Source organism: Euleptes europaea, unplaced genomic scaffold (assembly GCF_029931775.1).
Source record: "Euleptes europaea isolate rEulEur1 unplaced genomic scaffold, rEulEur1.hap1 H_2, whole genome shotgun sequence".
Taxonomy (NCBI): Eukaryota; Metazoa; Chordata; class Lepidosauria; order Squamata; family Sphaerodactylidae; genus Euleptes; species Euleptes europaea.
The window spans coordinates 231666-257804 of NW_026612050.1; the positions used below are offsets into that span (position 1 = coordinate 231666).

General features: G+C 41.3%; 1 protein-coding gene across 1 annotated transcript in view; it reads left to right on the plus strand.

Moving 5' to 3' along the window:
- Positions 1–23266, plus strand: part of LOC130492918 (RNA 3'-terminal phosphate cyclase-like protein) — a 40240-nt gene extending 16974 nt beyond the window's left edge. The window contains exons 5-9 of the mRNA XM_056866691.1: positions 572–696; positions 3665–3790; positions 6850–7006; positions 12170–12273; positions 23053–23266. Coding sequence (XP_056722669.1) covers positions 572–696; positions 3665–3790; positions 6850–7006; positions 12170–12273; positions 23053–23203 — 663 coding nt within the window. The 3' untranslated portion in view covers positions 23204–23266. The remainder of the gene's footprint in view (positions 1–571; positions 697–3664; positions 3791–6849; positions 7007–12169; positions 12274–23052) is intronic.
- Positions 23267–26139: the final 2873 nt, after the last annotated feature.

A 26139-nucleotide genomic window follows, 5' to 3' on the forward strand; every position in this document is an offset into this window, starting at 1 on the left:
ACAGGCACTCAGTAATGAGTAAGGGCCCCGGGCATTTTGTAGTCTGCAAGTGGCCATACCAGTATATATAATCTGTGTTGAATGGTGGTTGTGGGGATTAACACACATGCTAGTCCACACTCAAATATAAGAATATATGGGTAGTAACCTGGCAATTCCACCGATCCCCCTTCTTGCTGCAGACTCCCCCCCTCGCATGTCAACCCTCAGGGTCCCCTGTCCCCCAGGACAGGGAGATCAGTGGGCTGAAGTGGGAGGGGGGAGGCAGGAAAGTTCTCCTGATGGAAATTTTAGTCTGATGGAAAATTTAGTCTGGATCTAACCCACTGTGTTTTAACATGGACATGCCCTGCCATAATGATCCTACTAGACAGAAATAGTATAGCATAGTTTATGCAACATGAAGCACACTTGTAATCATAGGCAGTTATTCAATAATTAATTATGAAGAAAATTGTTATTTTAGATGTTTTATCTTCTCTTTTGACAAGCATTAACTTGTCAAAATCTGCTAACTCTCTGTATGTTTGTGTAAGGTTTCATAACTTAAACTGTGGTTTATTATTTTCAGATCACCAGGAGGGGTATGCCACCCAAAGGAGGTGGTGAAGTGGTATTTGTTTGTCCTGTTAAGAAAGCAGTGAAGCCTGTTCAGTTTACTGACCCTGGCAAGATTAAGCGTATCAGAGGCGTGGCGTATCCTTTAAAAGGGTAGTCTCCTGAGAAAGCTGGTGTTCTGTTATGATGCTTATTAGATATCCAGTAGATCTGTGGGTATGCTGCTGTTTGTGTAACAAACCCTGTGCTGTGCCAGAATATGGTGGAATTGTGACAGAGTAGTCATGACATTTGACCAGAGAGTTCCAAAGATTTGCTTGTACAACATTCATTTTAATGTGTGCTGGTCAGATGAAGGCTCCCTAGGTGGCTTTTACCAGACTTGGAAAAAAGTCTATAAGCATTTTGACTAGATTACTGGTCTGTACATAAACGGGGCAAAAAAATAATAATCAGAATTTATTATGACAAAGCTTCCTTGGCTAGCTGCCTGGAGGCAGTTCTTAATCATCCTAGGCAACTCATTGTTTACAAGCCTGGTATTCCCTGGGGTGGTTTGGACAGGAGGATCCATGTGGATAGGAGTGGGGGGAGCAGAAGTGCACTTTACCTTCCTGTCCACCTGGCATGCCTGCTCCACTGCTGGCACATCTTTGGCCATCAACAACAAGATATACCGTATATACCCATGTGTAAGCCGACCCGCGTATAAGCCGAGGTGCCTAATTTCTCCCCAAAAATGGGGAAAAATTAGGCACCCGCGTATAAGCCGAGGGTCGGCTTATAACCCCTCCCCCCCCGCAGGCTTACCTTACAGGGCTCTCCAGCGACGAGGGTCCGGCGGCGGCGGTGCGGCCCGGGGGGAGGGCGGGGCAGCCTTCCTGCAGCTGCAGGAGGCTGCCCTAGGCCACTCCCGGCGGCAGGAAGCGGCTGCGCGGCCCGGGGGGCCCCGGGGCAGCCTCTCTGCAGCTGCAGGAGGCGGCCCAAGGCCGCTCCCGGCGGGGAGAAGCGGTGGTGCCGCCCGGGGGCCCCCGGGGCAGCCTCTCTGCAGCTGCAGGAGGCGGCCCAAGGCCGCTCCCGGCGGGGAGAAGCGGTGATGCCGCCCGGGGGCCCCCGGGGCAGCCTCTCTGCAGCTGCAGGAGGCGGCCCAAGGCCGCTCCCGGCGGGGAGAAGCGGTGGTGCCGCCCGGGGGCCCCCGGGGCAGCCTCTCTGCAGCTGCAGGAGGCGGCCCCAGGCCGCTCCCGGCGGGAAGAAGCGGCGCCGCCGCCCAGGGGCGGGGGCCGGGGCAGCCTTCCTGCAGCTGCAGGAGGCTGCCCCAGGCCGCTCCCAGCTGGGAGAATCGGCGGCGAGGCGCGGGGGGCCCCGGGGAAGCCTCTCTGCAGTTGCAGGAGGCGGCCCCAGGCCGTTCCCGGCGGCAGGAAGCGGCACGGCGGCGGCGGTAAGTTCCCCCCCTTCCTCCCTCCTCTTTCCTCCCTCCCCCCGTATTGACCCGCGTATAAGCCGAGGCCGGCTTTTTCAGCCCATTTTTTGGGCTGAAAAACTCGGCTTATACGCGAGTATATACGGTAATGTTCAGATGGGAACGAATCTTACATGCACAAATGCACATGGCACAGTTGATCTTCCAGGTAAAACTTGAGAATTAACTGCATGATATAAACCTGTGCACCTTGGATTTGGCCCTGCTCAAATGTTATATATATGGTGTCAAAGGCTTAGCATGGAGTTAAGATGTACTCTTGTTTCTCCACCCTGTATGCACAGGGTGAGAATTGTCTGAACTGGTATGCATGCTTTCCCATTGAATAGCGACCTAAATAACAAACTTCTAACTTCTGCCCACCCTCCATTTTTTGTTACATGACTCCTGCATGTCTTTTTGTTGCTTTCAAGTTAAACCCAGAATCACACGGGAATGTCTGAATTTCGGTTGTGTTTTGTGCAGTTTATATATAAAGTTGACGTTATACTAGTGAAACTGTTCTGATCAGATGATACAAAATAAGCTATCAATTCACAGAAGCAAGCAGTTCAGCCAAGTATGAATTAAGATGCCTTACTCTTAGGGAGTAATCCTAAACATATTTACTTGGAAGTAAACCCCATTTTATTCAGTGGGGCTTATTTCCAGGTCAGTGTTCTTAGGTCTGCAGCCCTGGTACATTTACAAATATTTTGGATCAGACTTTGGTCTGTTCTTCATTCTCCGAATGTCATCTCTTATTCATGGGACTGCAAGATTTAATTTGAAGTCCTAACATTGTCTTTCAGGAAATGGCATGTGACTTGTGCTTCCTTTGCAAAGCAGAGGGTGGCTCAATTCTCTGCTCATTCTGTCCACCTCAGCATTCCATTATATCAATAAGAAACAAACACATTTCTTGCTGGAGACAGTGACTGACAGTACAGTCATCTCTTTCAGATAGTTGTGCTCTAATATTTTAAATTCCAGTTGTAAGATAGAAATTACTGTATTGCTAAAACAAGCTATCTGCACTCTCTGAAAGATTAAGCCATTCTTTGATGTAGGAGGGTCTCATAGCTTATTCCAGGGGTTGATGGGTATAGCTGTTGTAATGTTGATTGGGCCCATGGGGTGTACAGAGCTGTTAAGGAAAGTGTGTGTGTGTGCCGTCAAGTCACAGGTGACTTATGGTGACCCTGTAGAGTGTTTAAGGCAAGAGACCTTTGGAGGTGGTTAGCATTGCTTGCCTTTGAGTGGGCTGAGAGAGTTCTGAGAGAACTGTGACTGGCCCAAGGTCACCCAGCAGGCTTCATGTGGAGCAGTGGGGCATCGAACCCAGATTAGAGTCCACTGCTCTTAACCACTATACCACACCAGTTCTCAAAGTATGTGTGGGGCTCCTTAAAATGGTGTAACTTTCTACAGCCTAGTAGGCCCCCCACATTCATTGTGACCTTTTGTCCTCTGGAATCCAAAATGGAGATGTAAGTACTGCTTGCAAAACCACAGGCTGTAAATTGTATGTTTCTGTGTTCAATGTATGGAAAGCAAAAATAGGAAATGTGTCAGAAATATTTCTCTGCTATAGTCCACTCATTTTAAAGGTCTTTTAATGAAAAATTCCTTAACTTAATGAATTAGCTATTCTGTGAGAGTATCACCCCAGATAGCAAATCGAATTGTGGATTCTGCAAGGAGCATCCTGAATAAATTCCTGCCAGATATTTACATTTATACAGATCACATGAAGGGAACTAGCTCTGGGAAGTAAGTAATCCAACTTTAAAAAAAAAAGACTTTGCATTTCAAGTTTCTAGACCACCTGCATTGTGTAATGTCGATGAACCCTGTAGACTATGCAAATATCTTTGTCCTCATATTGCTGACAAGAGACTGGTGCTACTGAGGGAACAGTGGCATGCCAAGAGCCAAAGTAGTGTTGAGGCTAGAATGAGATTTGACCCATGGACTCCCCAGCAAATGTTCTCAGCTGTGCTGTTGCACTCACTCTAATCTCATCCTCGAGGCAACAGTAGCCCTGTTCACGTTATGGTGAACACATGTACATCTTGCCTGTACATGCATACATCTGTTTGTAAGAAAGAGCAAACATGGGTTCACTTTACAAATGAAACCGGGGAGCAGTACCTGGATAAATGTGGGGTTTTAACAATCACACATTCAACTGTACATATGTTGACTGTTATGTGAGAATTACTCAGTGTACATACAAAGAGCAGTCAAGTGTACATGGATGGTACATGTGTTCACTGTAACTTGTGTACAAGATGAGTAAATCCACTCAAACTAAATTTGTGTGCAAAGGGAAGCCCTGCCTGCACGGTGCAGGAACATACCCTCAGGGTTTCTTGCATCACTTGAGCAAGTCATTTGCATGCTGCTGGAAAGTGTTCCTCTTACCTTTTGCCTTCTGGTGGGTTTGGGAGGCCCATAAAATCAAAGTGAAATAGTCTCCTCCCCTCTCCTGTCCAGGGAGGCTTTGCATATTAAGGATCTGTAGTTCTATGTGGAGAAGCAGCCTTTACCTTGTTGTAGAATCCTGCTCATTCTGACCCACTTGAACTTCAGTAGCTGCCATTGCCTCCTCCCACTTGGTTTCTCTAGGCCAGGGATGGAGAACCTTTTTTCTGCCAAGGGCCATTTGGATATTTAGAACATCATTCGCAGGCCATACAAAATTATCAACTTAAAAAGTAGCCTGCTATATTTGGTCAAACATTTAGCCAAGAGGCACAACCGGAAATGGCTCTGTCTGCCACATAGAGCGACTTGCTTTTGAGCTCTGCTGTCCCCAGCTGGGCCCAAGAGATTCAGGCAGGGCAGCATCCTACTGAGCTAGAGATCTGCCAGGACCCATGAAGGCCCATACCAAATGATTTCAAGGGCCTTATACGGCCCCCGGGCCTGACGTTCCCCACCCCTGCTCTAGGCAGAGTGAGCCTTTTGGGAAGGGAGCCTTTTGGGAAGGGAGATGTCCTTGCGCAAGACAAGATCTTCCCAGTCTCTCCTCTGCATCTTTGTTCTTCCTTCTCCCAACCCACTCTGCCTCTGTGCATGTTTAGTACTATGAGAAATCAACTGGGTACTTTAAGGGATTTTCCTTGATTGCAATAAGTCCGGTTAAGCAGGTTATCATAATACAGTGCAAGGGGAAGAAAGGGTTCAGGAAGGAAAGCAAAATTCATACTATTTCCAGTGAAAATCTAGGTTGGTTCCTAGTTTAATGGTATACAAATCCCATAAGGGAGAATCTGCCCTCCAGGTAAAATGATGGTTTTTCTGGAGGGAAATTGTTCTTTTTCATCGTTCAGACTTAGAAAAAGAGCATGTTCAATCACCTTCTAAAATATAGATGTCTTGCTTTAGAACCCAGTGTGAGAAGATTTTTCTCATGGGTGAGGTGATGGTCTCAGGATGGAATTTATGTAATCTGAGGGAAGGCCCTAAAGTTGTTGGTAGGTGTTGGCCTCATCTAGACATGCAGCAGAAGGAGGTGTTAACAAGGCCTCAGAGTGCTGAGGTGGTAAAATGGACTGCATCACTACAGGTTGCCAGTTGAAAGATTAATTTTTCAGAGTTCCACTACATTAATCTTTCTCTTTAAGTAGAAAACTAGCATTGTGTGTGAATGGCTAGTCTAGAACCTTTCCCTTTGATTGTTAGCAGAGTTTTTACATGGGGAGAATACTAAATGTGATTCTTTACCTGCATCTGAAGGGGTATGGCCCATTCTATCACCTCATTTTGCTGCATGCACAGAACAGGCCATTGCATCATCTGAGGCAGCTTATCTTTGCAAATTACCTTGTCCGGCACCAAGTGCTTGGCTTCCCTATGGTTCAGGAGGGAACTTCAGCTGCTCATCATTTGGCACAGAGTTCCTTGCAAATATGGATAGCTAACTTACTAGCACATGCATTGTGAGTGTATGATGTGAGTCATGGTTTATGGTGTAAAAAGGAGATGTTAAAAGTCAGCCAGCAAATGAATAACAATTGTTGAATAAAAGAATATAAATTATATTCACTTTTTGAAACGCATGCCCTTTAGGGCCCTTATTACCCCTTCATTGGCATAGCCAGATATACCAGCAGTCTCTTGGCTATTCGCAGGGGTCCCTTCATTCCCTGAAAGTAAGAAAGTACCAAACTGGCCAGGTTACCAAACTGACACTACAGTTGTATGCAGCACAGTTACACCTTTCAAAGTCTTTTTAAGTTAATGGCATAGAAGGGTATAACTTTGCTTAGAATTGCAGTCCCTTCCTCTGGCTTCTCAGAGCCAGTCTCAGATTAAAAGCTACTTGCTTTTCCCTGCTGGCCTCCCATTCTTCTTTTCTTACAATGAAGAATTCTCTATGGCTTCCACAGCCTATCTGTAGAATAAGAATATTGTCTAAACAGGCTGACATATATTTTTGGTGCAATTTAAAATACAAACTAAAGCTAACATGTATGGATATGTACCATTTATCTGTGTTCTTTTCATGAGGAGGAGACTGTGAGGTACACACACCACTTTGTTATGACCCAGGGCTGGTTTGTTAGTTGGTTTGTTTTGTGGGGAAAGGGAAAATTGGAGAACTTTCTTGCCAGGCTGTGTCATGCTGCAAGTCAGGCCTGTGAAATGAATGTGGACTGCTTGGAAAGGCATATCTTCAGGTCCACTGCAAAAGGGTAAGGAGTGGAGCAAATGCTTGGGCCAAGCAATTTTATACACAAATACAAAACTTACTGTTAAGCATACATCACTTATGACAACTGTGAACATTTTTACCATTTATTCTCCTGTCTGCTCTTTTTCAGGTCTCCAGGTTTTGGGTTGTCCCTTGTGGCAGAGACTGCTAATGGTGCTTTCCTTAGTGCTGAGCTGGCCTCTAACCCCCAGGGAGAGGGTGTTGCTGTACTCCCAGAAGACGTTGGCACAAACTGCGCAAAGTTACTACTTGAAGAGATTTACAGGGTATGTGACTAGTTTACAGTCTCTTTAGAATACAAGGTGAAGGTGCTGTCCGACAGATCTTCTTACATTCATTTTTTCGTGTGTGTGTGGGGTGTTATTTAATGCTGCCAACGTTGTTTTGCTGTTTGTCATTTTCATTTTATAGAAGGTAAAAGTGAATGCTGCACTCTATAATGAAATTTATCTTAACGGAGGGAAGTAATCTTTGTCAGAAATACAGCTTTTCTTTTAGCAGGCAATTGGAACAAGGTTGTTATTCAGAAGCCACACCAGCTTGATTAGCAGATCATTATGGAAGATGGAGATGCTGAAGCATCATTTTGTGCCTGTTGCCAGTTCACTCAGCAGTAAATGGGATTCTTGATCTTGGTCAGATCAAGTCATCTGATATTGCTCTGGTTATATTGCTTCCTAATTGAAGCCAAAGAAACAGATGGGCCTTATCCTGGCTTGCCTAATGGGCTGTAAGGCTGCAGATGGAGTTGGAGAAACCAGGGTATGCTTTGTAGGATTGTATTTGAGGACAAGAAAGCGCATGTATTTTCAGTGACCCCAGCCAATATGACCCATGACCTCTGTCTCTCCCCCCCCCTTAGCATGTGATATAGCTTCTTCACTTGAGCCATTTTTTTCCTAACTACTTTCTTGTCCCACAGATTCCTATGATACGCAAATGTAGCTTGCTTGGGTTGAGCCATGTAACAGTAGGTGAATGAAAAAAGTGAGCTGAGGCTAAGGAACTGAGCTGAATGTTTTACGCAATAGGAAAACTAGTTTTTAACTTATAGCAGGTGCTGTGCACAAACCCCTGGCCCAAATTAAAAACAAGTCTAGCAAACCTGACCATCGGTTCTTTCTGCCATCTCCAGTTAAGACAGTAGATAGGCCTAAGTATTAACAACAGAACTTGCACAGAAGGACATCTGGTCTGAAGTATTTAGTGGCTGCCGCTATTGAACAGTACTACATATGTGAGAAAGTTAGAAGTATGAATAATTCTGCAGCTGACCTTCTCTGGTGAAAGTAATTTCATTTTCGTGTGTGTTTCTCTTTCTCTCTCCAAGAGGTGTTCCACTTTTGAGGACTTGAATGTGTTTGTGTGCTTCTTGAAAGAATTGGCTATAATTCTGTATATTCCTAGTGGGTATCCAAAAAGGGTATATTGAGTGCATGTTGACCTTTACTGAGTTTTGTGAATCTTATCCAAATGACTCTTTATTCTGAAGGTGCTACAGTTTTGCTTTTAAAACATTCACCAGAAATTAGATTGTCCTTTTGTTTTCAAGTGATTTAACAGGGAGAACTAGAGAAGTCACAGCTATTGAGGTGCATAGCATGAAGTTGCTCCATCAGACTGCTTCAAGGAATAAACCCAATTAGGGGAAAAAGTGTTCTCTCATTCAAGAAAGCATTTACATCAACAGATCTGTAGAGGGCAAGATATACAAAGATGGTGAGGCCTGTGAATGAAGGAAGAACAATGGGCTGATGAACAAGAGGCACTAGATCAGTCCTCAGAGCACTTGTCGATGCAGCCTTTGTTGAATTGATGAAATTGATAAATCTCATATTTTTGATCAGGAGAGCTCTACTGTGACGTGAGTGCTTTTGTACTCACAAGTCATTTCTAATGGAGAAATAGGCTTCTGTAATTCTGTACATCCCTACCCAATAACTCTTAGTTCAAAAACAGCTGCTGGTGTTGCAGTTAAGAGTAAGTAGCAATTGTTGGCTGTAACAAGCCCTGAGCCTGGCTTGTGCTAGGAAAGGGCGGGGTAGAAATCAAATCAAATAAACTGATAGTTGTTAACAGCTATCTGATAGCAAACATTCCATTTTTGGGCAAAGCATTAAAGCAAACAGCAGCCTTGCAACTTCAGTCTTTCTTGGAATAAGAGAGTGCAGCCCTGTTAATTTCCCCAAACCTCTTTGTGGCTTTTAAAATACTACTGAAGTTAGTCTCCTTCTGGACCAGCTACATGAGGTGGGCATTTGGCTTTCCATAGTCCTCTCTAGGCCACCTCTAGGCCAGCAGAAGGTGATGCTGGGGGACTGTTGTTGGACTCAGTGGCACATAATGTTGTTGAACTCAGTGGCAAATTACGTAAATGGTGCATACTTACAGCATCAGACAAAATGTACTATAGACAGTCATATTTCTTTACCAAATTATCTTTCTAAACTACTTCAAAAGCCCTATTGCACGAGTAAAAATAAATATTATTTGATTTCCTGGGAAGAAATATATTCAAGAGCGCAGACCTGTTTTGTAGATTCTGCAGGGATTTCTAGAAATCATCTACGGTGGTGATAACAGTCTCCTGCCTCACTGCAACTGTGCGAGTATCTCTCTTTGAAATGCATGGAGACCGCTTCACTTTTCTTGTTGATTTTCCGTCATCAACTCTTCCATTTCCTGTAGCAGGGGCTGAGTTTAATTTTGCCAGTTCTTTTTTAGTTCTATTAATTAAATCCTGAAATGATTTTTGAAGATTTAGCAATAGTTCCTCCCAGTCTTCTGGCAGTATTTGCAATATTTGCTCCCATTTCATGGCCACTGGTCATGTTTTCACTATTGTTTGATAGGAGTGGATGAATAATTTTGTCAACAAAAACTCTTGTAACAGAGATTTCAAACAGTGAGAGGAATATACGCATTTTTAGTAGCATCTTAGGAATAGTAGGTTGGGAGAATAAAAGGAGCAATTTCACCTCTGGCAGCATATTCACAAGTCGTTCCACTTTAATTACATCAACAAGGCGTGGCTCAGTTCTCAAAAGCTGACTGTTGGAATTTATAAAAAGGTAAAGGTCATTCCTGACCCATGGGGTGATGTCACATCCCAACATTTACTAGGCAGACTTTGTTTATGGGGTGGTTTGCCAGTTCCTTCCCCAGTCATCTTCCCTTTACCCCCAGCAAGCTGGGTACTCATTTTACCAACCTCAGAAGGATGGAAGGCTGAGTCAACCTTGAGCCAGCTACCTGAAACCAACTTTTGTTGGGATCAAACTCTGGTCGTGAGCAGAGCTTGGACTGCAGTACTACAGCTTATCACTCTTCGCCATGGGGCTCTTGTTGGAATTTATAACTACGTTTATTTTGCCAACGGCCATAGTTCAAATCATTCTCAGCTACATATAACACTCTCTGGATCCTTTGCAATTGGCATGCCATTCCATAAGTAAATTCCAACTCAGCACCTCCCTCATCAGCCGGCTGAACCACAGACTGCAACCTCTGAGTTACATTCTTTCCCAAGTTGCTTGAAGTTTTTGTTTTTAAGTCGTTTATAACATTTGAGGGGGCAAAATTCATAGCCTCCTCTGTAAAGGCTCTGAGGTCATGACTAAATTGTTTGAACTGAGCAGAAATGTGATTTAATTGCTGAAAAATCTCAATAACTGTTTTTGAAGTAAGTAAACAATTATCTCCAACAAACTTTAGTTAAAGACCTTCCAAGTGATCTATATTAATGTCACATCTGCATTTTATACTGTCGCAAGGTCGAGTTGGCTCATCTACTCCAAATAAATTAGGAGAGTTGGAGAAATCCCATGAGCGGTTATCTAGCAGAGATTGGGATTGTAAAATAAACCCCTCCTAAATACTTCTTTATAATTTGCAAAAAGCCAGGAGAGTGGGAGACTTCCTGACTTCCTCAGGCAAGCCATTCCATAAGGTGGGGGCCACAATGGAGAATGCACATGTATGGGCAGTTGTTGACATTGTCCATTTGCAGGGTGGCATCTGCAGAAGGCCCTGCTCAGCAAGTGATGCTGTCACGGTGGAGCATTGGGAGACCATGAAGGGCTTTGTATGTGATAGCCAGTATCTTGAATTGAGCCTGGTAACTGCAGACTAATATGCATGCTCTGTCTAGCTCCTGATAATAACTGATCTGTGGCTCTGATCATATCTAGGCTTGATAACTTCAATGTGCACTACACGGGGCTACTTTTGTTCAGAAACTCTTCTGCAAGGCTTCCAGCTCATACATCTGCACAGGAACATACTTCTCCAGTTCTCTAAAGGCTTTACCATCTACTGATCCATTCCCAAGCAGATTAAAAATGCTAATGCTTACTTTTAAAGCCCTGAATAGATTGGGACCTCGGGATATATTAAGAACCACTTTCTTATCTGAGCATTAAGATCTGTATCAGAGTTCTTTTTTTTAATGCCCCCATCCGCTGAGGTGAGGCAGGTAGTTGTGAGGGACAGGTCCCCAGGCCAAAATTCACCCACATAACCTTTGGAATTTGATGCCTCAAGCCCTCCCCACACACACACCCCAGTCCTACCACCTGGCTTAGGCATTAGGTTAAAATTTCCCTGTTCACGGAGGTAATTGCTATGTAATTTGGCATGTTAGCCACTGACTATTTGTGTGCTAGCCACTATCTTTGATTTAATTGTACTGGTTTGATTATTTTTATCAGCTGCCAACGTTTCTGTATTACCTAGTTTTATTTATTGCTAAAGTGTGCATATTACCTATTTTTGTGCCATGTTTTATGAAACTTTGCCCTGTTTTTATTGTTATGTTGTTCTGTTTGTCCTGATTATTACTAGGGTTTTTGTTTTTTGTTTTTACTAGCCTTTTTAGCAGTGTTCACTATAAGTGTGTATATTTATTTTGAAAGCCTTCATTGTGAGGGCAAATAAAAATAAAGCTGCAGTGTAGGCATGTTGTTGCTGTTTTGCTGTCAAGTCGCAGTTGGCTTGTGGTGACCCCATAGGGTTTTTCAAGACAAGAGACGTTTGGAGGTGGTTTGCCATTGTTATCTCTGTGTCACAACCCTGGTATTCCGTGGAGGTCTCCCATCCAGATACTAGCCAGGGTCAGGGCTGAGAGTGTGTGACTGGCCCAAGGTCACCCAGCAAGCTTCCACAGGTGCTAGTCTGACACTTTAACCACTACACCACACTGGCTCTCATAGGCATATTAGCAATTTTTTCCCCCTGCCAGATTCGAAGTGTGTTATTTACTGGGGAATGTATGAAGTTTTTCAGAGGAGCTCTTCTACTTACACAGCAGGAGCAAGAATGTTAACTCCTGCTGCCCTTTGACATCTTTGTGTGGGCAGGAGAGTTGGTTCTTTCTGTCTCTATTTTCTGGTTAGCATAAAGCTTAATTATTAAAATGTTTGTCTTTGCAGGGAGGCTGTGTGGATTCAACAAACCAAAGCTTAGTCGTCCTCCTCATGACCCTTGGACAGCAGGATGTTTCCAAAGTCCTATTAGGAACACTCTCTCCATACACGTAAGTTCTTCTTTTTTTCTCCACATCCCCCCCCACCACCAAAAGTGAAATTAACAAGCCTTACCCCATTTGCTAATTGGATTATATAACAGTTGGGGGGTTGGGTGCTTTGAAATGCTTGATTTGTAACTGTGAAAGGAACTTCTTGAACTCCTTGTTAAAGAACTCAACAACGTCGTATGTTGCCAGGTGTCTGTTTTTGTGCATTACATTGGATGACTTTCTTACTTTTCAATACTGCATAATCCCAGAGCAGTAACGGGCTGAAATTTGTTCACACATCAGCCAGGTGTCGCCTACCTGGAGATATGCTCTTGACCCATATTCCTAGCATCTAACGTTTTGTACTATTAAAGGTAAAGCTTCTACTCTATTTTTCCCCATGAATATTTAGAAGAAATTTCCAGAAACCATTTGGAAGAATTTGTGTGTGTTTTGTTCAATTAGTCTTTAAGAAGGAAAATGCCTTCTTTCCATGAATAGATGGACACAAGTCATCCCATCTTTGTAACCAGCTCAACAAACAGCCTTGGAAAAACATCTCAGCTTTGTTTTCAAGTTTTTTTCAGATTGTGTGTCCCTGAACATGCTCATGGAAATCATGGCTAAACAACTAGATTATGAACTGTCCTTTTTCGGTTATCATGGTACCGGTGCTGTATACACAAAAGGTACAGTACTGTGATAACTGAAGAATGATGGTGCCATCACAGTGAAAACTGAAATCCATAAATGAATTTTGGCATCTGACCTTGGAATCCAAGAGGGTTGGTTTCTGGGTTGTATGGAGGGTGGTCCTGTGTTGATCAATGACATCCCAGTGATTCTCCAGTGCGTCAGTTGGCAGGGGAACAAGCAGTTGTGCATGGCTCGGTAATAAAGTACTTAACAAGTAATCTTTAATAATCTGATGATCACCCTCTGAAGAGTAAATGCTTAGGGATTTCCAGGCTATGGGTCATGAAACAGCATGAGGAGAAGAGGCATGAAGGCATCAGGTGTAGATGTGTGACATAGTACATGGGAGGGAAAGGTGGAGGAATTGGATTGGAGAGTATATTAACATAAGAACATAAGAAAGGCCATGCAAGATCAGACCAAGGTCCATCAAGTCCAGCAGTCTGTTCACACAGGGGCCAACCAGGTGCCTCTAGGAAGCCCACAAGCAAGACAACTGCAGCAGCATTTATCCTGCTTGTGTTCCACGGCACCCGAGATAACAGGCATGCTCCTCTGATTCATTGTGGATTCTAGCACAGCTTTATAAAAATCTGGGAAAGAGTACATTGAAATCCCTCAGAAGGTGAGTGAGGATACAGATTAAGATTTTACAGCTGATTTATGGCAACCCAGTAGGGTTTTCAAAGCAAGATACTGAGGTGGTTTGCCATTGCCTTCCTCTGCATAACAGATAGTGTAGCAAGACTCATGTTATTCAAAAGGTTAATGTGCTAGAATACCTGGTGTTCACATGTTGCATGTAGCCAAAATCAAGAAAAATGTGCTTTTTATTTATTGGATTATATAACATGCTATTTGAATATTTATACCTTGCTTTTCTCCCCAGCTATGGAGAATCATAGCAACTAGCTCTGGTTATCACAGATAACTGGAGTTCATTTTTTTATCACTCTCCACGTGAAGCAGGAGGAGCAAGACATACCCAGACAATTAGAAGAACTGTCCCATTTTAAAAACAAAATCGCAGGTCGCCAGGATTTCACATTGTATTGTCATTGTATGTTTGTGTCTGCCCACCCCCACCTTGGGACAGAATAAATGACATTGCAAGAGTTCTCAAAATAAGCTGTTTTGCATTATGAAACATTAAAACTGGCTCTCCCCCTTTTTTGTTTTTAATTTTGGGAGAAATCAGCTACGGTCTGATCTGTGTATTCTCCACTGTCGTCTACTATCGGCTGAGAGGTTCCCATCAGTTCTGCTGTTTCAGCTTATTAGCACTTTCTTGTATTCCAGTCTCCTAACACTGCTGTAGTTGAAGATTCTGTTTTTCCTAGACAGGTTAGTCAGGGGAAGCTGACAACAGTAAATGCATCAGTAATAGCCTCTCTTTCTTCCAACATCATTGTTTCTCAGCTGTGGGCAAGATCTTTGTTTAGTTTGGCTTCTCCCCATCTCTGCTGTTTCTTGGCCCAGAACAAGCAGAGAGTGATTTGAGAGTGTTTGCTCTGGGGATACAACAAGGTGCCTGGCTTTTTTCAGGGGCTTGTTAGATCTATGTATTTCAGCCAGCTGTTTCCTTCAGCGGCTAACTAGATGCCCTGGAATTCACACAGCAGCGGCATATAGGCCTCCGTGCAGCTATTTTTTTAGACTAACTGTTTGAAGGGTGCAAGAGGTAAATGGGCATTCTGGCCCATACTTGCATGGGGCAAAATAAAGTGTGAAATGGAATGCATCCTCCTCTTGAGGCTTCCCACAACCTTGATCTGCCCTGCATGTCTGGATTTCCCTCCTGCACTTCTCTTTGAATACTTTTAGTTGCTGGTATTTACAGAATTGTTATTACCACAATAGTTATCTATCTCAATGCCAGGCCAGCCATTTCCATATCATGCGTGTATTTCATTTTGTTTTCCTCCCACAAAAATAGTTTGTGTATTTATTTACAAAATGTATATCCCACCTTTCTGCCCCTGCTGAAGCCACCAAGGTGGCTAACAATTTAAACATACATGATAAAATTACATTATAAAACCATTAAAATGAACCCCCCTCCAAAACATACATCATTAAAACAACTTTTAAAAGACTTAAAAAAAACAGAGTTAAAATACATACAGAATATAAAAACATTGGTTAGGAAGGAAGGATCATTGAAGGAAGCCCCCCCCCCCAAAAAGTCTTCACCCACTGGCAGAAGACAGCAACAGAAGGGACAGATTAATCTCCCTGGGGGATACTTCCAGAGCCAGTGTGGTGTAGTGGTTAGGAGTGGTGGACTCTAATCTGGGGAACAGGGTTTGATTCCCCACTCCTCCACATGAGCGTCGGACTCTAATCTGGTGAACCGGATTGGTTTCTCCACTCCTACACATGAAACCAGCTGGGTGACCTTAGGCTAGTCACAGTTCTCTGAACTCTCTCAGCCCCACCTACTTCACAAAGTGTCTGTTGTGGGGAGAGGAAGGGAAGGAGATTGTAAACCAGTTTGCGAAGGCAGATTTCAGAAAATCCCTCTGACAGGCTTTGCCCTTGTGGCAACAATTGTATTGAAACAGTTGCTCATGTCTTGTTTTATTGTAGCTTCTACACAGAATTTCGTAATGAACTTTTACGCCCCCTGTTGGTTAATAGACAGAATGTCTCTGATTCTTTTAATGTTTCCTATTTATTGAACAATCGTTCGCCCCGTATATTGGAGACGGTGGCAGTTTTTAAAGTTTGTTTTAAAAGCCCGCCAAACAGTTAATTAGATGGCAGTATCAACAAACAGTGCTATTCGATGTAACTGTCTTTTAACTATTCTATAAAGGGCACTTTTTAATATCTCCATTCCTTTTGTACCCTTCTGCATTATGTTTTTATGCCAATAAAGGAATGATGATGATGAAGTAAGCCAGTTTGATTCTCCTTAAAAAAGGTAGAGAAAGTCGGCATATAAAAACCTACCGGTACTCTTTTCCTCCTCCTCCAAGAAGGCCTTTTCCCGGGTTGCCACATGCCTAATCTCAGGAGCTGGGGGCAACCGAAGCAGGGCCTCTGAAGATGACCGTTATAGTTGGGCATGTTCATCAGAATTAGGCAGTCCTTCAGGTATGTGGTCTCAAATTATATAGGGCTTTGAAGGTTGAGACCAGCACCTTGAATTGTTCACAGAAACGGACTTCCGGTGGTGCCGTTGGAGAGAGCACTCCATTTCCCCAGGTTGTCCTGGGAGAAATCCAAGTTTGCGTTATTTTTGGGGTACATAGATACCCCAATCCGACCCTTGCAAGTGGGTTGGAAAGCAGGAACTCCCTGCAGCCCGCAAACGCGGTTTGACCTCCTAGGTACTCTGAGGGGGCTTTTTTAAGCCCCTCGGAGTCCTAGACGCCGGTCCTGCGAGGGCACTAGGGAAGGACATCGCCAAAACGCAACTCTGGCAGCAAGCTCTACCCTCCACCGCCTTAATACCAACATAAGGACTACATAAAGAAAAGAACCTCACCTCTTGACACCCAAGTGAGTACAAAAGAACTCTTCGTCTACTTACTAGAAATTTGAACAGACGGGGGGCTGATAAGAATATTTCTGGGACCCCCACCCCTCCATAATCCGAACTGAAAAAGTTTGATCTGAGTTTGTCATCGGGATTAGCGACAGGAGCCTTATCGGATCGATCAGCCTAAACCATAACAAAGAGTCGGAAGGATACCTTTTAGACTGACAAGAATTATCACCAATGAGAAGGTCCGAAGGAAGGGGAGGGTGATCTCTCTTCCTGATTTTCCGGCGAATTCCTGCCACGTTTGCAGTAAGGGAGTGCCTGGAACGGAAGACTCTCTATAACACCCTCTCTATCACTGGAACTAAAACAACAGGAAGTAGCCGCGGGACTGAATATCCGTCGCACTCGAGTTACTTTCAAATCATTCCTGAAGGAATAACCATCGAGAAGAGGCGATAGAAGGTCTGCAGCACTAGTAACTTCCTGTTTACTTCCTGATTAATCCGATCTAGAGCGACCGAAAAAACTCACTGGTATTTTAAAACTTTAAAATGCAATTTTAAAGCCAATTTCGACTCTTTTCAACCCGAAAAAATTATTAGGCTGATCTTTGAACTATCATCTTTTAACCAGCACCTTAAAGGACCTGTCGGTGGACATGTATTTTACCAGCTTTTTTTGAATGTAAATGTCTCGACCCCGCTCTGGCTCACTACACAGCCCTGCCTATACTAAACTAAGGGACTCTTTACAAACCTCGACCATGGAAAAAAAGTTACAGGATATGCTAACTAAACAAACTGAGGCAACAAATAAACAGTTTGAACAGATGTCTACACAGATGGCACAATTGACTTCTATGATGACAAATCTTGGTCAAGCATCCCAAGCTATTAATCAGAAGTTGGATGTGGTCACTGGAGACTTGAAAGAAGTAAAAACTCAAATGATTGTTATGAAGACAGATATGCAAGCGATGGATGTATCAATTAAGAAAGTGATGGATGAGCACAAGGACACAAAGAAAAAATTAACAAGCCAAGAAAAACAGATTGAAACAATACAAGCGGATCAGATGGCGGCAAAAAATCAAATGGCAATGATGGAGATGAGAGTGAAAGAGACCAACCTTCGTATACGCAATTTTCCAGATATGATGGGAGACAATAAAGAATCTGCAATACCAAATTTGGCCTACTTATTTCAGATAGATGAACAAGAATTAAAACAAGCCATTAATAGAATATACAGGATACCACTACCTGCTAGAATGAGAAGATCTAAGCCAAGAGATTTGATGATAGTATTCTATGACACCAGAGTTAAAGACAAGATTATGAAGATTCATTATGAAAACCCAGTGTCAGCAGGAGATTCCTCTCTTATACTACTGAAGGATATTCCAAGGCATCTACTTTCACAGAGGAATAACTACAAAGACTTTGTGTCTATACTGAAAGCTAATGGTATCAAATACCGTTGGATTATGCCACAAGGTTTGGCTTTTACCTATAAGGAAGTGAAAACGACAATTCTATCCCAAGCAGATGTGGGGAAATTTCTGAGAAAATATAAAATGGACCTTAAAGAATTACCTGGAGAGAAGGAGGAAGAAGAAGAGGAAGAAGAAGAGGTACAGGGTGCAGAAGGTGGTACCAAACTATAGACTTTTTATTTTGCTAAAAAACACTACATTATGGCAAAAGCAATTTCTTGGAATGTAAATGGACTGAATGAGAAAACTAAAAGGGCCAGAATCTTCAAATATCTACAGAAATATAAATACTCCCTAATTTGCCTACAAGAAACCCATATAGCTTCAAAGCATAAAAAATACTTGGAGAAACAGGTGCTTGGACAAGCATTTATTGCTTCTGCTAAAACTAAAACAAAGGGAGTGGTAATCTATGCCCACCCCAGTCTCTGTCCAGAACTAGTATATAAAGACAATGAAGGAAGAATTGTAATTATCAGAACTAAAATATTGGGACAAAGGACAATAGTGGTTGGAATCTATGCACCCAATGAAGGGAAAAAATCCTTCTATGAAAAATTACATGATCTGATAACCCAGTACGCACAAGACCAAATTTTATTGATGGGCGACTTCAATGGAATTATTCTCCCATCTCTGGACAAAAAATCAAAAGCAAAAGATATCAATGATGGATGCTTGCCTAAAACTTTCTTTGCCATGGCTTCAGAATTAGAATTACAAGACATTTGGAGAACAATGAATACAACAGCTAAAGAATACACCTTTTATTCAGCAAGACATGATTCACACTCCAGAATCGATATGATATGGGCCAGTAAATCAATTTTCACGCAACTACGTAAAATTCATATTTTACCTAGAACTTTTTCTGATCACAATCCTGTTACCTTTGATTGGAACAATAAACAAGCATTTAGATGGCGAATGAACGATAAACTTTTAAAAGACAACAAGATACAAAAGGAATTACAGGTTTTAATGAAAGACTTTTTTGAAATTAACCTTAATGGGGAAACTTCTTTAAATACAGTTTGGGACGCATTCAAAGCTGTTCTGAGAGGTTTTATGATACAGAAACACTCGGCCTGGAAGAAGACTCAATTGCAATTTACAAACAACATACTTTGGAATTTACAAAATTTGGAGCAGAAATTGGTAATGGTAACACAGGAAGAGGAGAGAAGAGAAATTCAAATACAGATTTCTGCATCTAAACACCAATTAAATTTGGTAATAATGGAGGAAATGAATAAAAATCTGAAACTTGCTAAACAAAAGTATTTTGAATATGCAAATAAACCAGGAAAATTTTTAGCAACACAACTGAAGGACTCATTTCAAAAGAAGATTATAACAAAAATCCAAACTGCTAAAGGACCAGTTTATTCAACTTCAGAAATTCAGAAAGAATTTGTTTCATTTTACTCTAAGTTATATCAGAAAGAAAATACTCCAAAACAGAAAATAGATAAATTTCTAAACTCAATACAGATGAAAGCTTTGTCAATGACCCAGAGAGAATGTATTGAAGCTCCAGTAACAAGGGAAGAAATACAAGAAGCAATACTGAGACAAAAAACGGATAAAACACCTGGACCAGATGGAATTACTGCACTATTTTATAGAACATTTAGTGACAATTTAGTTGGATTTTTTGGTTCACTTTACAATGCAATTTTGGACGAGGGAACATCCCCGGAGACTTGGTCACACGCATTTATATCACTGATACCCAAAGAAGGAAGAGATCCAGAAAAAACATCTAATTACAGACCTATATCGCTCTTAAATGTGGATTACAAAATTTTTGCTTCGGTTTTGGCATGTAGGATAAAGCAATTTATTAAGGATCTTATACATGAGGACCAAGCAGGTTTTATACCAGGAAGGCAAATAAAAGACAATGTAAGAATTTTACTAGATTCACTGGAATATTATGACCATAATATTCAACAAACTGCGGCTTTTGTATTTTTGGATGCAGAAAAAGCCTTTGATATGGTCTCTTGGAACTTTTTGAAACGGATTTTGGATAAATTGAATTTTGGAGATCGTTTTCAGAAAGGTATATCGGCTATTTATACCTCCCAACAAGCTAAAATTTTGGTTAATGAATCAATGTCAGATAACTGCCAAATCACGAAAGGGACTAGACAGGGATGTCCCTTGTCTCCACTTTTATTTTTGTTGGTGTTGGAACCGCTATGTGTGAAACTAAGAAGTATGGAGGACATCCGCGGGCTAAGAATTAAAAAACATGAATTTAAGTTGAGAGCATTCGCGGATGACCTACTGCTAATTTTGGAAAACCCAACACAGTCAATGAATATACTTCAGGAGACTTTGGATGATTTTGGAAAAGTATCAGGCTTTAAAGTGAATCAAGAAAAAACAAAGATAATATTTAAAAATTTATCGGAAATACAACAACAGGAATTTATATCATATACTGGCTGGGAGAAAGCTAACAAAGTTAAATACCTGGGAATTTGGATCACTGCAAAGAATAAAGATCTGTTAACCAACAATTACCTCAAGTTATGGGGTAAGATTAAAACTGATATGATTATATGGTCAAACAAAAAATTGTCATTAATGGGACGTATCTCAACGATCCAAATGAATGTCTTACCGAGGATGCTCTTCTTATTCCAAAATTTACCAATAATATCACAAACAAAATATTTTGAAACTTGGAGGAAAGACATTTCAAACTTCATCTGGCAAGGAAAAAAACCAAGGACTGCTTATAAATACTTGGTGGATCTAAAAACTAGAGGAGGTTTAGCACTGCCTAATTTTCAACTCTATGCTGAAGCGGTAGCTTTAGTATGGCTAAAAGACTGGATGAATTTGTCAAATGTACGTTTGCTAGACTTGGAAGGTTATAATAACTTAAGTGGATGGCATGGTTATTTGTGGTATGATAAAATTAAATTACAAGCAACATTCCGTAATCACATAATCAGGTCCTCTCTACTTCGTATTTGGATGAGATATAAACACATTTTGGAACCAGAAACACCGATGTGGATATCGCCCCAAGAAATGCTAACTTTGCGCCCACTTAGACCAGACAAATTTATTACTTATCAAGATCTAATTAATTGGGAAGGAAAGAAATGCTCACTAAAAGACTTTCAACTTCTTAAGGATGATTTACAATGGCTTCAATATTACCAAATCAAATCAGTTTTTGTACAAGATGCAAAAAAAGGTTTCTCTAAAGAAAAATCTCCTTTTCAAAGGATTCTACTAGACAATAATACAAAGCTGATTTCTAAAATGTATAATCTCCTTTTAACAATATACTGTGAGCAGGACACGATTAAACCAACTATGATCGATTGGGCTCAAAATGTGGGACATGATATTGTTTTAAATAAATGGGAAAGATTATGGTCTAAAGACTTAAAAGGAATAAAAGCACAGTCAGTGCGAGAAAACATCTATAAAATGATGTATAGATGGTATCTAACACCCAAGAAAATTGCAAAGATTTATAAAACGATGTCCCCTACTTGTTGGAAATGTAACAAAGAAATTGGTTCCTTTTATCACATGTGGTGGACCTGTGACAAAGCCAAAGACTTCTGGGACATGATTTATAATGAACTGAGATTAATACTACAAAAGAATATATCCAAAACACCAGAAATGATGTTATTGAGTATGATTCCAGACGACTTAGCAACACAAAGAACCTTTTTGATTTATGCCACAACAGCTGCGAGACTGCTTTATGCAGCGAAATGGAAAGGGCTAGAAACTCCAGAGAAAAAAGACTGGATTGTTAAAATGTTTGAAGTGGCAGAAATGGCAAAACTCACAGCTATTCTAAATGAAGAAAATGACGTTCGGTTTTTGGGGGAATGGGGGGCGTGGATGCACTATTGTGAATATGAGTTAAAATTGGGAAGAATGGAAGAATATTTTCTAATCTGATCCAGAGGATTATTTTTGATTTTTTTTTAATATTGAATAAGCATAATTATATTTACTAACAGATTATGGTTTTTTATATATGGTATTGATATTTTATCAAGATTAGATTACTTATGACGGGATGAACTTTTTATTAAGAGGCAGATAGAGGTGATGGGGAAGTCAAAAAATTTTCCATTTCTTTTTTTTTCTTTTTTCTTTTCTCTTTTTTATTATATGATATGGAATTATAACAACTTTAGGTTAGAATTGAAACTCGATATTGTTATAGATGTTTAATGCAATGGAAAATTTCTATCATAAAACCCAATAAAATTTATATTAAAAAAAAATTGTTCACAGAAACAAATTGGAAGCCAGTGTAGGGGGGCCAAAACTAGAGTGATAAGGTCCCTATGACCCACTCCAGTCAACATCCCGGTTGCAGCATTCTATACCAATTGAAGTTTCCAAACATTTTTCAAAGGCAGCACCACATAGAGCGCATTGCAGTAATCTAATCCAAATATAACTAGGGCATGCACCTCAGTGACCACATCTTTTCTGCCCAGGAAAGAGTGCAGCTGGCTAACCAGTCAAAGTTGGTAAAAGGTACTCTTGACCACAGCTGCCACCTGCTTATCCAGCAGTAGTCTGGGTCCAAGAGCACCCCCAGACTATAGACCTGTTCCTTCAAGGGAAGTGCAACCCCACCCAGAATGGATGACTCCTCAATCCCGGGTCAGTACTTCTCACTCTGAGGAGGAGGGCATCTTCAGAGTGGGTGATTTCCTTCACTTGCTCAGGGAGGCACGAACAAGGTCTTCAACTTCCTGTCCCTTGAGGGAATCGACCCCCCTTCTCAGTTTGTTTCCTGCCTCGCAAAGAGAAAGCAGCTCTCTGCTAGCTTAGGTCTTTCTGAGGAAACTTACCACGTGTTTTCTCAGCTTTCCTTATTCTACCTTTGATCTAAACATTTTTTAATCGTTACCTTTTGTGGGGAGGGGGCATTTCCCATATGTCAATTTGGCGAAGCAGCAGATTAAATTTTCATATATTATCAGGTTGATTTTTTTTTCAGTGAATGGTGGCTCCTACTAGAACCCAGCTTTGGTCCAAACTAACTATCGGTACCAATTGAGATGTTTATACCTATACTTATTTTGCCTTATTTTTTTTCTTTTAGAATTGAGTTTCTGCGACATTTAAGAAGCTATTTCCAGGTTATGTTTAAAATTGAAATGAAACCATCTGATGAAGAGCACAAAGGTGGTGAAAAAGTCCTAATGACCTGTGTTGGCATTGGGTTTTCCAATCTGAGCAAGACAGTAAAATGACAAAGAGCCTGAAGATTTTAATGAAACATGAACTCATGTTTGTACATTAAAAATGAATTAACCTTATCTGTTACGCAGATGGTATTGTTCTGTTATGAAACATTCATGCAATTTTAGTTTGCACAGAAAAAACATGCAAATTGTTTTTGGTAGTGTGTGTGTGCTTTGTATATCTCGGTTTTGCAAAGCAATAGTTGCTGTGGTCTGTCTAAATAACCCTTAAAAGATTGTGTAAAAGCATTATAGTTGAGTTGAAGAACTCTGATGCAGACATTTGGCCAAATGACCTTGGTAGAACCTACTGACAAGTTGTTATGCTTAGCTGTAAAACTTGTGCAAACCAAGCATAGAACATAACCATTAATCTAGCGATCTGCTGCTGTTTTCCTTGTGTAAGCAGCTTGTGATAAAATCTTCAGGGAAGGTTGCAGTCCTGGACCTGCTTGTTTGGAAGACATGTTATTAGTACTACACTGGAGAATAAAACTTTAATCAGCTGTTTTTCCCTGCAAGCAAGAGCTTGAGCATTTGGTATCCTCAAATGGCCATCTGTCACTGTACTAATTTTAAGCGTAAGGTGCTTTTCTCTTAAGGTCAGCACTGCCCATTAATCTGCTGTAGAAGGAATTCTGAAAAATTCTTGTGGACCACAATCTGCAGGACCAATCAATTGTAGCCAGTTGTGGCAACTTAAGAATTGCTATACCGCTCTCTCTCTTTCATTCCTATATAATGCCCATTGGAATACAAGTAATAATTTTTCTGCATGTGTGCACTTATGCTTCTTGACAGGTCTTATCATTGGTGTCCCATATCATTGGGGTTGCTGGTGAACAAAGTGATTTGTTTTGTTACATACACTGCCAGTGACAAGTCCATCCACTTAGTAAAATAATATATATATCCGTGACCATAGTAAAATAATATTATATATATCCATGACCATACAAGAACAACATCTTTGGAGTTTTCATCAATGAGAACATCCCTTTGTCCTTTTTTCTCTGTAGAAGTACAGATTGAGTCTGCTTCTGGATGGAGATACTGGAACGGATTAATGTGTGTACATTCATCTATACTCAGTCAAGAAATCTTCAAAAATGGCTGGATATGAATGTTATTATGTTAACTTTTGAACAGGTCTCTTCACTTTTGATTTGAAGAGATGCCAATCAAGCCTTTTGAGTGCCCTTTATTCTTGTACTCGTCCTGTACACCTTTAGATTGCAAGTGCAAAACAAGAATGACTTCCTGCAGCTCCAAACATATTTTACCTTTGCTGGTATTTAAGCTCACAAATTACTGTTCCCTTTTCTCATAATAATATAGCTGTGTTTTGATTTCTGAGTCATGCACTTCATTACTTAACGTTACATCACTACTATAATAAATTGATAAGGCTCTGGAGTATTATATACATGTCTAAACAAGTTCTAAGTGTACTGAAAGTGCTCTTTCTCTTGACCCCTCTCTCATGAAATATTTATTAACTGTGTTCAGAAACATTTTTTAAACATATTTTATGAATTTTATAAAACAAACAAAACAATAACAAACATACACATTCACAGAGGTCTTCAACCATGTCCATTTTTTTTCAGATTTCTTTTGAATAAAAAAATGTGTCATGTGAACACACTTTAAATTGCATTACTACTAAGAGGATGCCCTCTGGCCTTTCCAGATAATTGATTTACAAAACAATACAGAGCTAACTTAATTCTTATTTATTATGAATGGGCTGGGATGTGAAATGGTATAGTATAGCCCAATCTCTTCAGATCTTGGAAGCTAAGCAGGGTCAGTACTTGGATGTACCAAAGGAATACTTCACAGAGGAAGGCTATGGCAAGTCACCTCTGCTTAATCACTTGCCTTGAAAACTGACGGGTTACTGTAAGTTGGCTGTGACATGATGGCACTTTACACACACACATGAATGAGCCACACATCTTTCCTGAATGCAGTGCTTCTGGTGTGAAGAAAATGCATTTGCCTATTAAACATATGACTGTGTTTTCACTGGGAAAAATTGATTCTCCATGTCAGCTTTTGCAATGCTGTGTTAAATGTGGGTTGTGTGAGGATCATAGGGACCTATTGTATGGTATCCTCCAGGCCATTTTGTGAGTTTTAAAAACTTAACTTAAAAAAAAAAACTTTAGAGGATGGGTAGTCCTTCACTGTACATCCAAGCTGTCATTCAGATTAATTTTACAAATCATGATTTAAAAAAAAAACTTTATTTTTTTTTACCCAGTGCTGAGCTGCATATTTTCCCTGACTTTCAAAAACCAGGAAATATAAACCCTCTGTGTCAGGATCTCCTCTCTACTTATACACCCAGGGAACCACCTTAAAATCCTTGCTACCTCTGTGCCATCCATTTTGTTCCCCTAGGTCAGGGGTGGGGAACATTAGTCCCAGGGGCCGTTTAAGGCCCACAAAATCATTTGGTCTGGCCTTTCGTGGGTCCTGGCAGATCTCTAGCTCAGAAGGATCTAAGACTGGCGATCCACCCCCTCCCGCAGACAGGAATAGCCTCTATTCAAGGCAGGTGTGTTTGTTTTGCCGAGAAAAGGAAACTTTTTTCCCCCTTGCAGAAGAGTCCTTAGCTTTGGAGCTGCTAGGACCGTCCAAGAAACTGTTAACCCTTTCCCACCCAGGCCATGGAGAAATGTATCCCTCTGTACTACAAGAGGGCTGGGGGCGGAAGTAGCGACAATGGAGGGGTTAAAGGAGGCAGGGCCAGAATGTGTGTGTGGGGGGGAGCAAGTTCTTAGCCAGCGTGTCCTCGTTTCATACTTGCAGGCGGAGGTAGCAGGAGCCCATTGTAGAATCCGGCCATAACCATGCGGAGCAGGAGCAACTCTGGCGTGCGGCTGGATGGCTACGCCCGGCTGGTGCAACAGACCATCCTGTGCCACCAGGTGCAC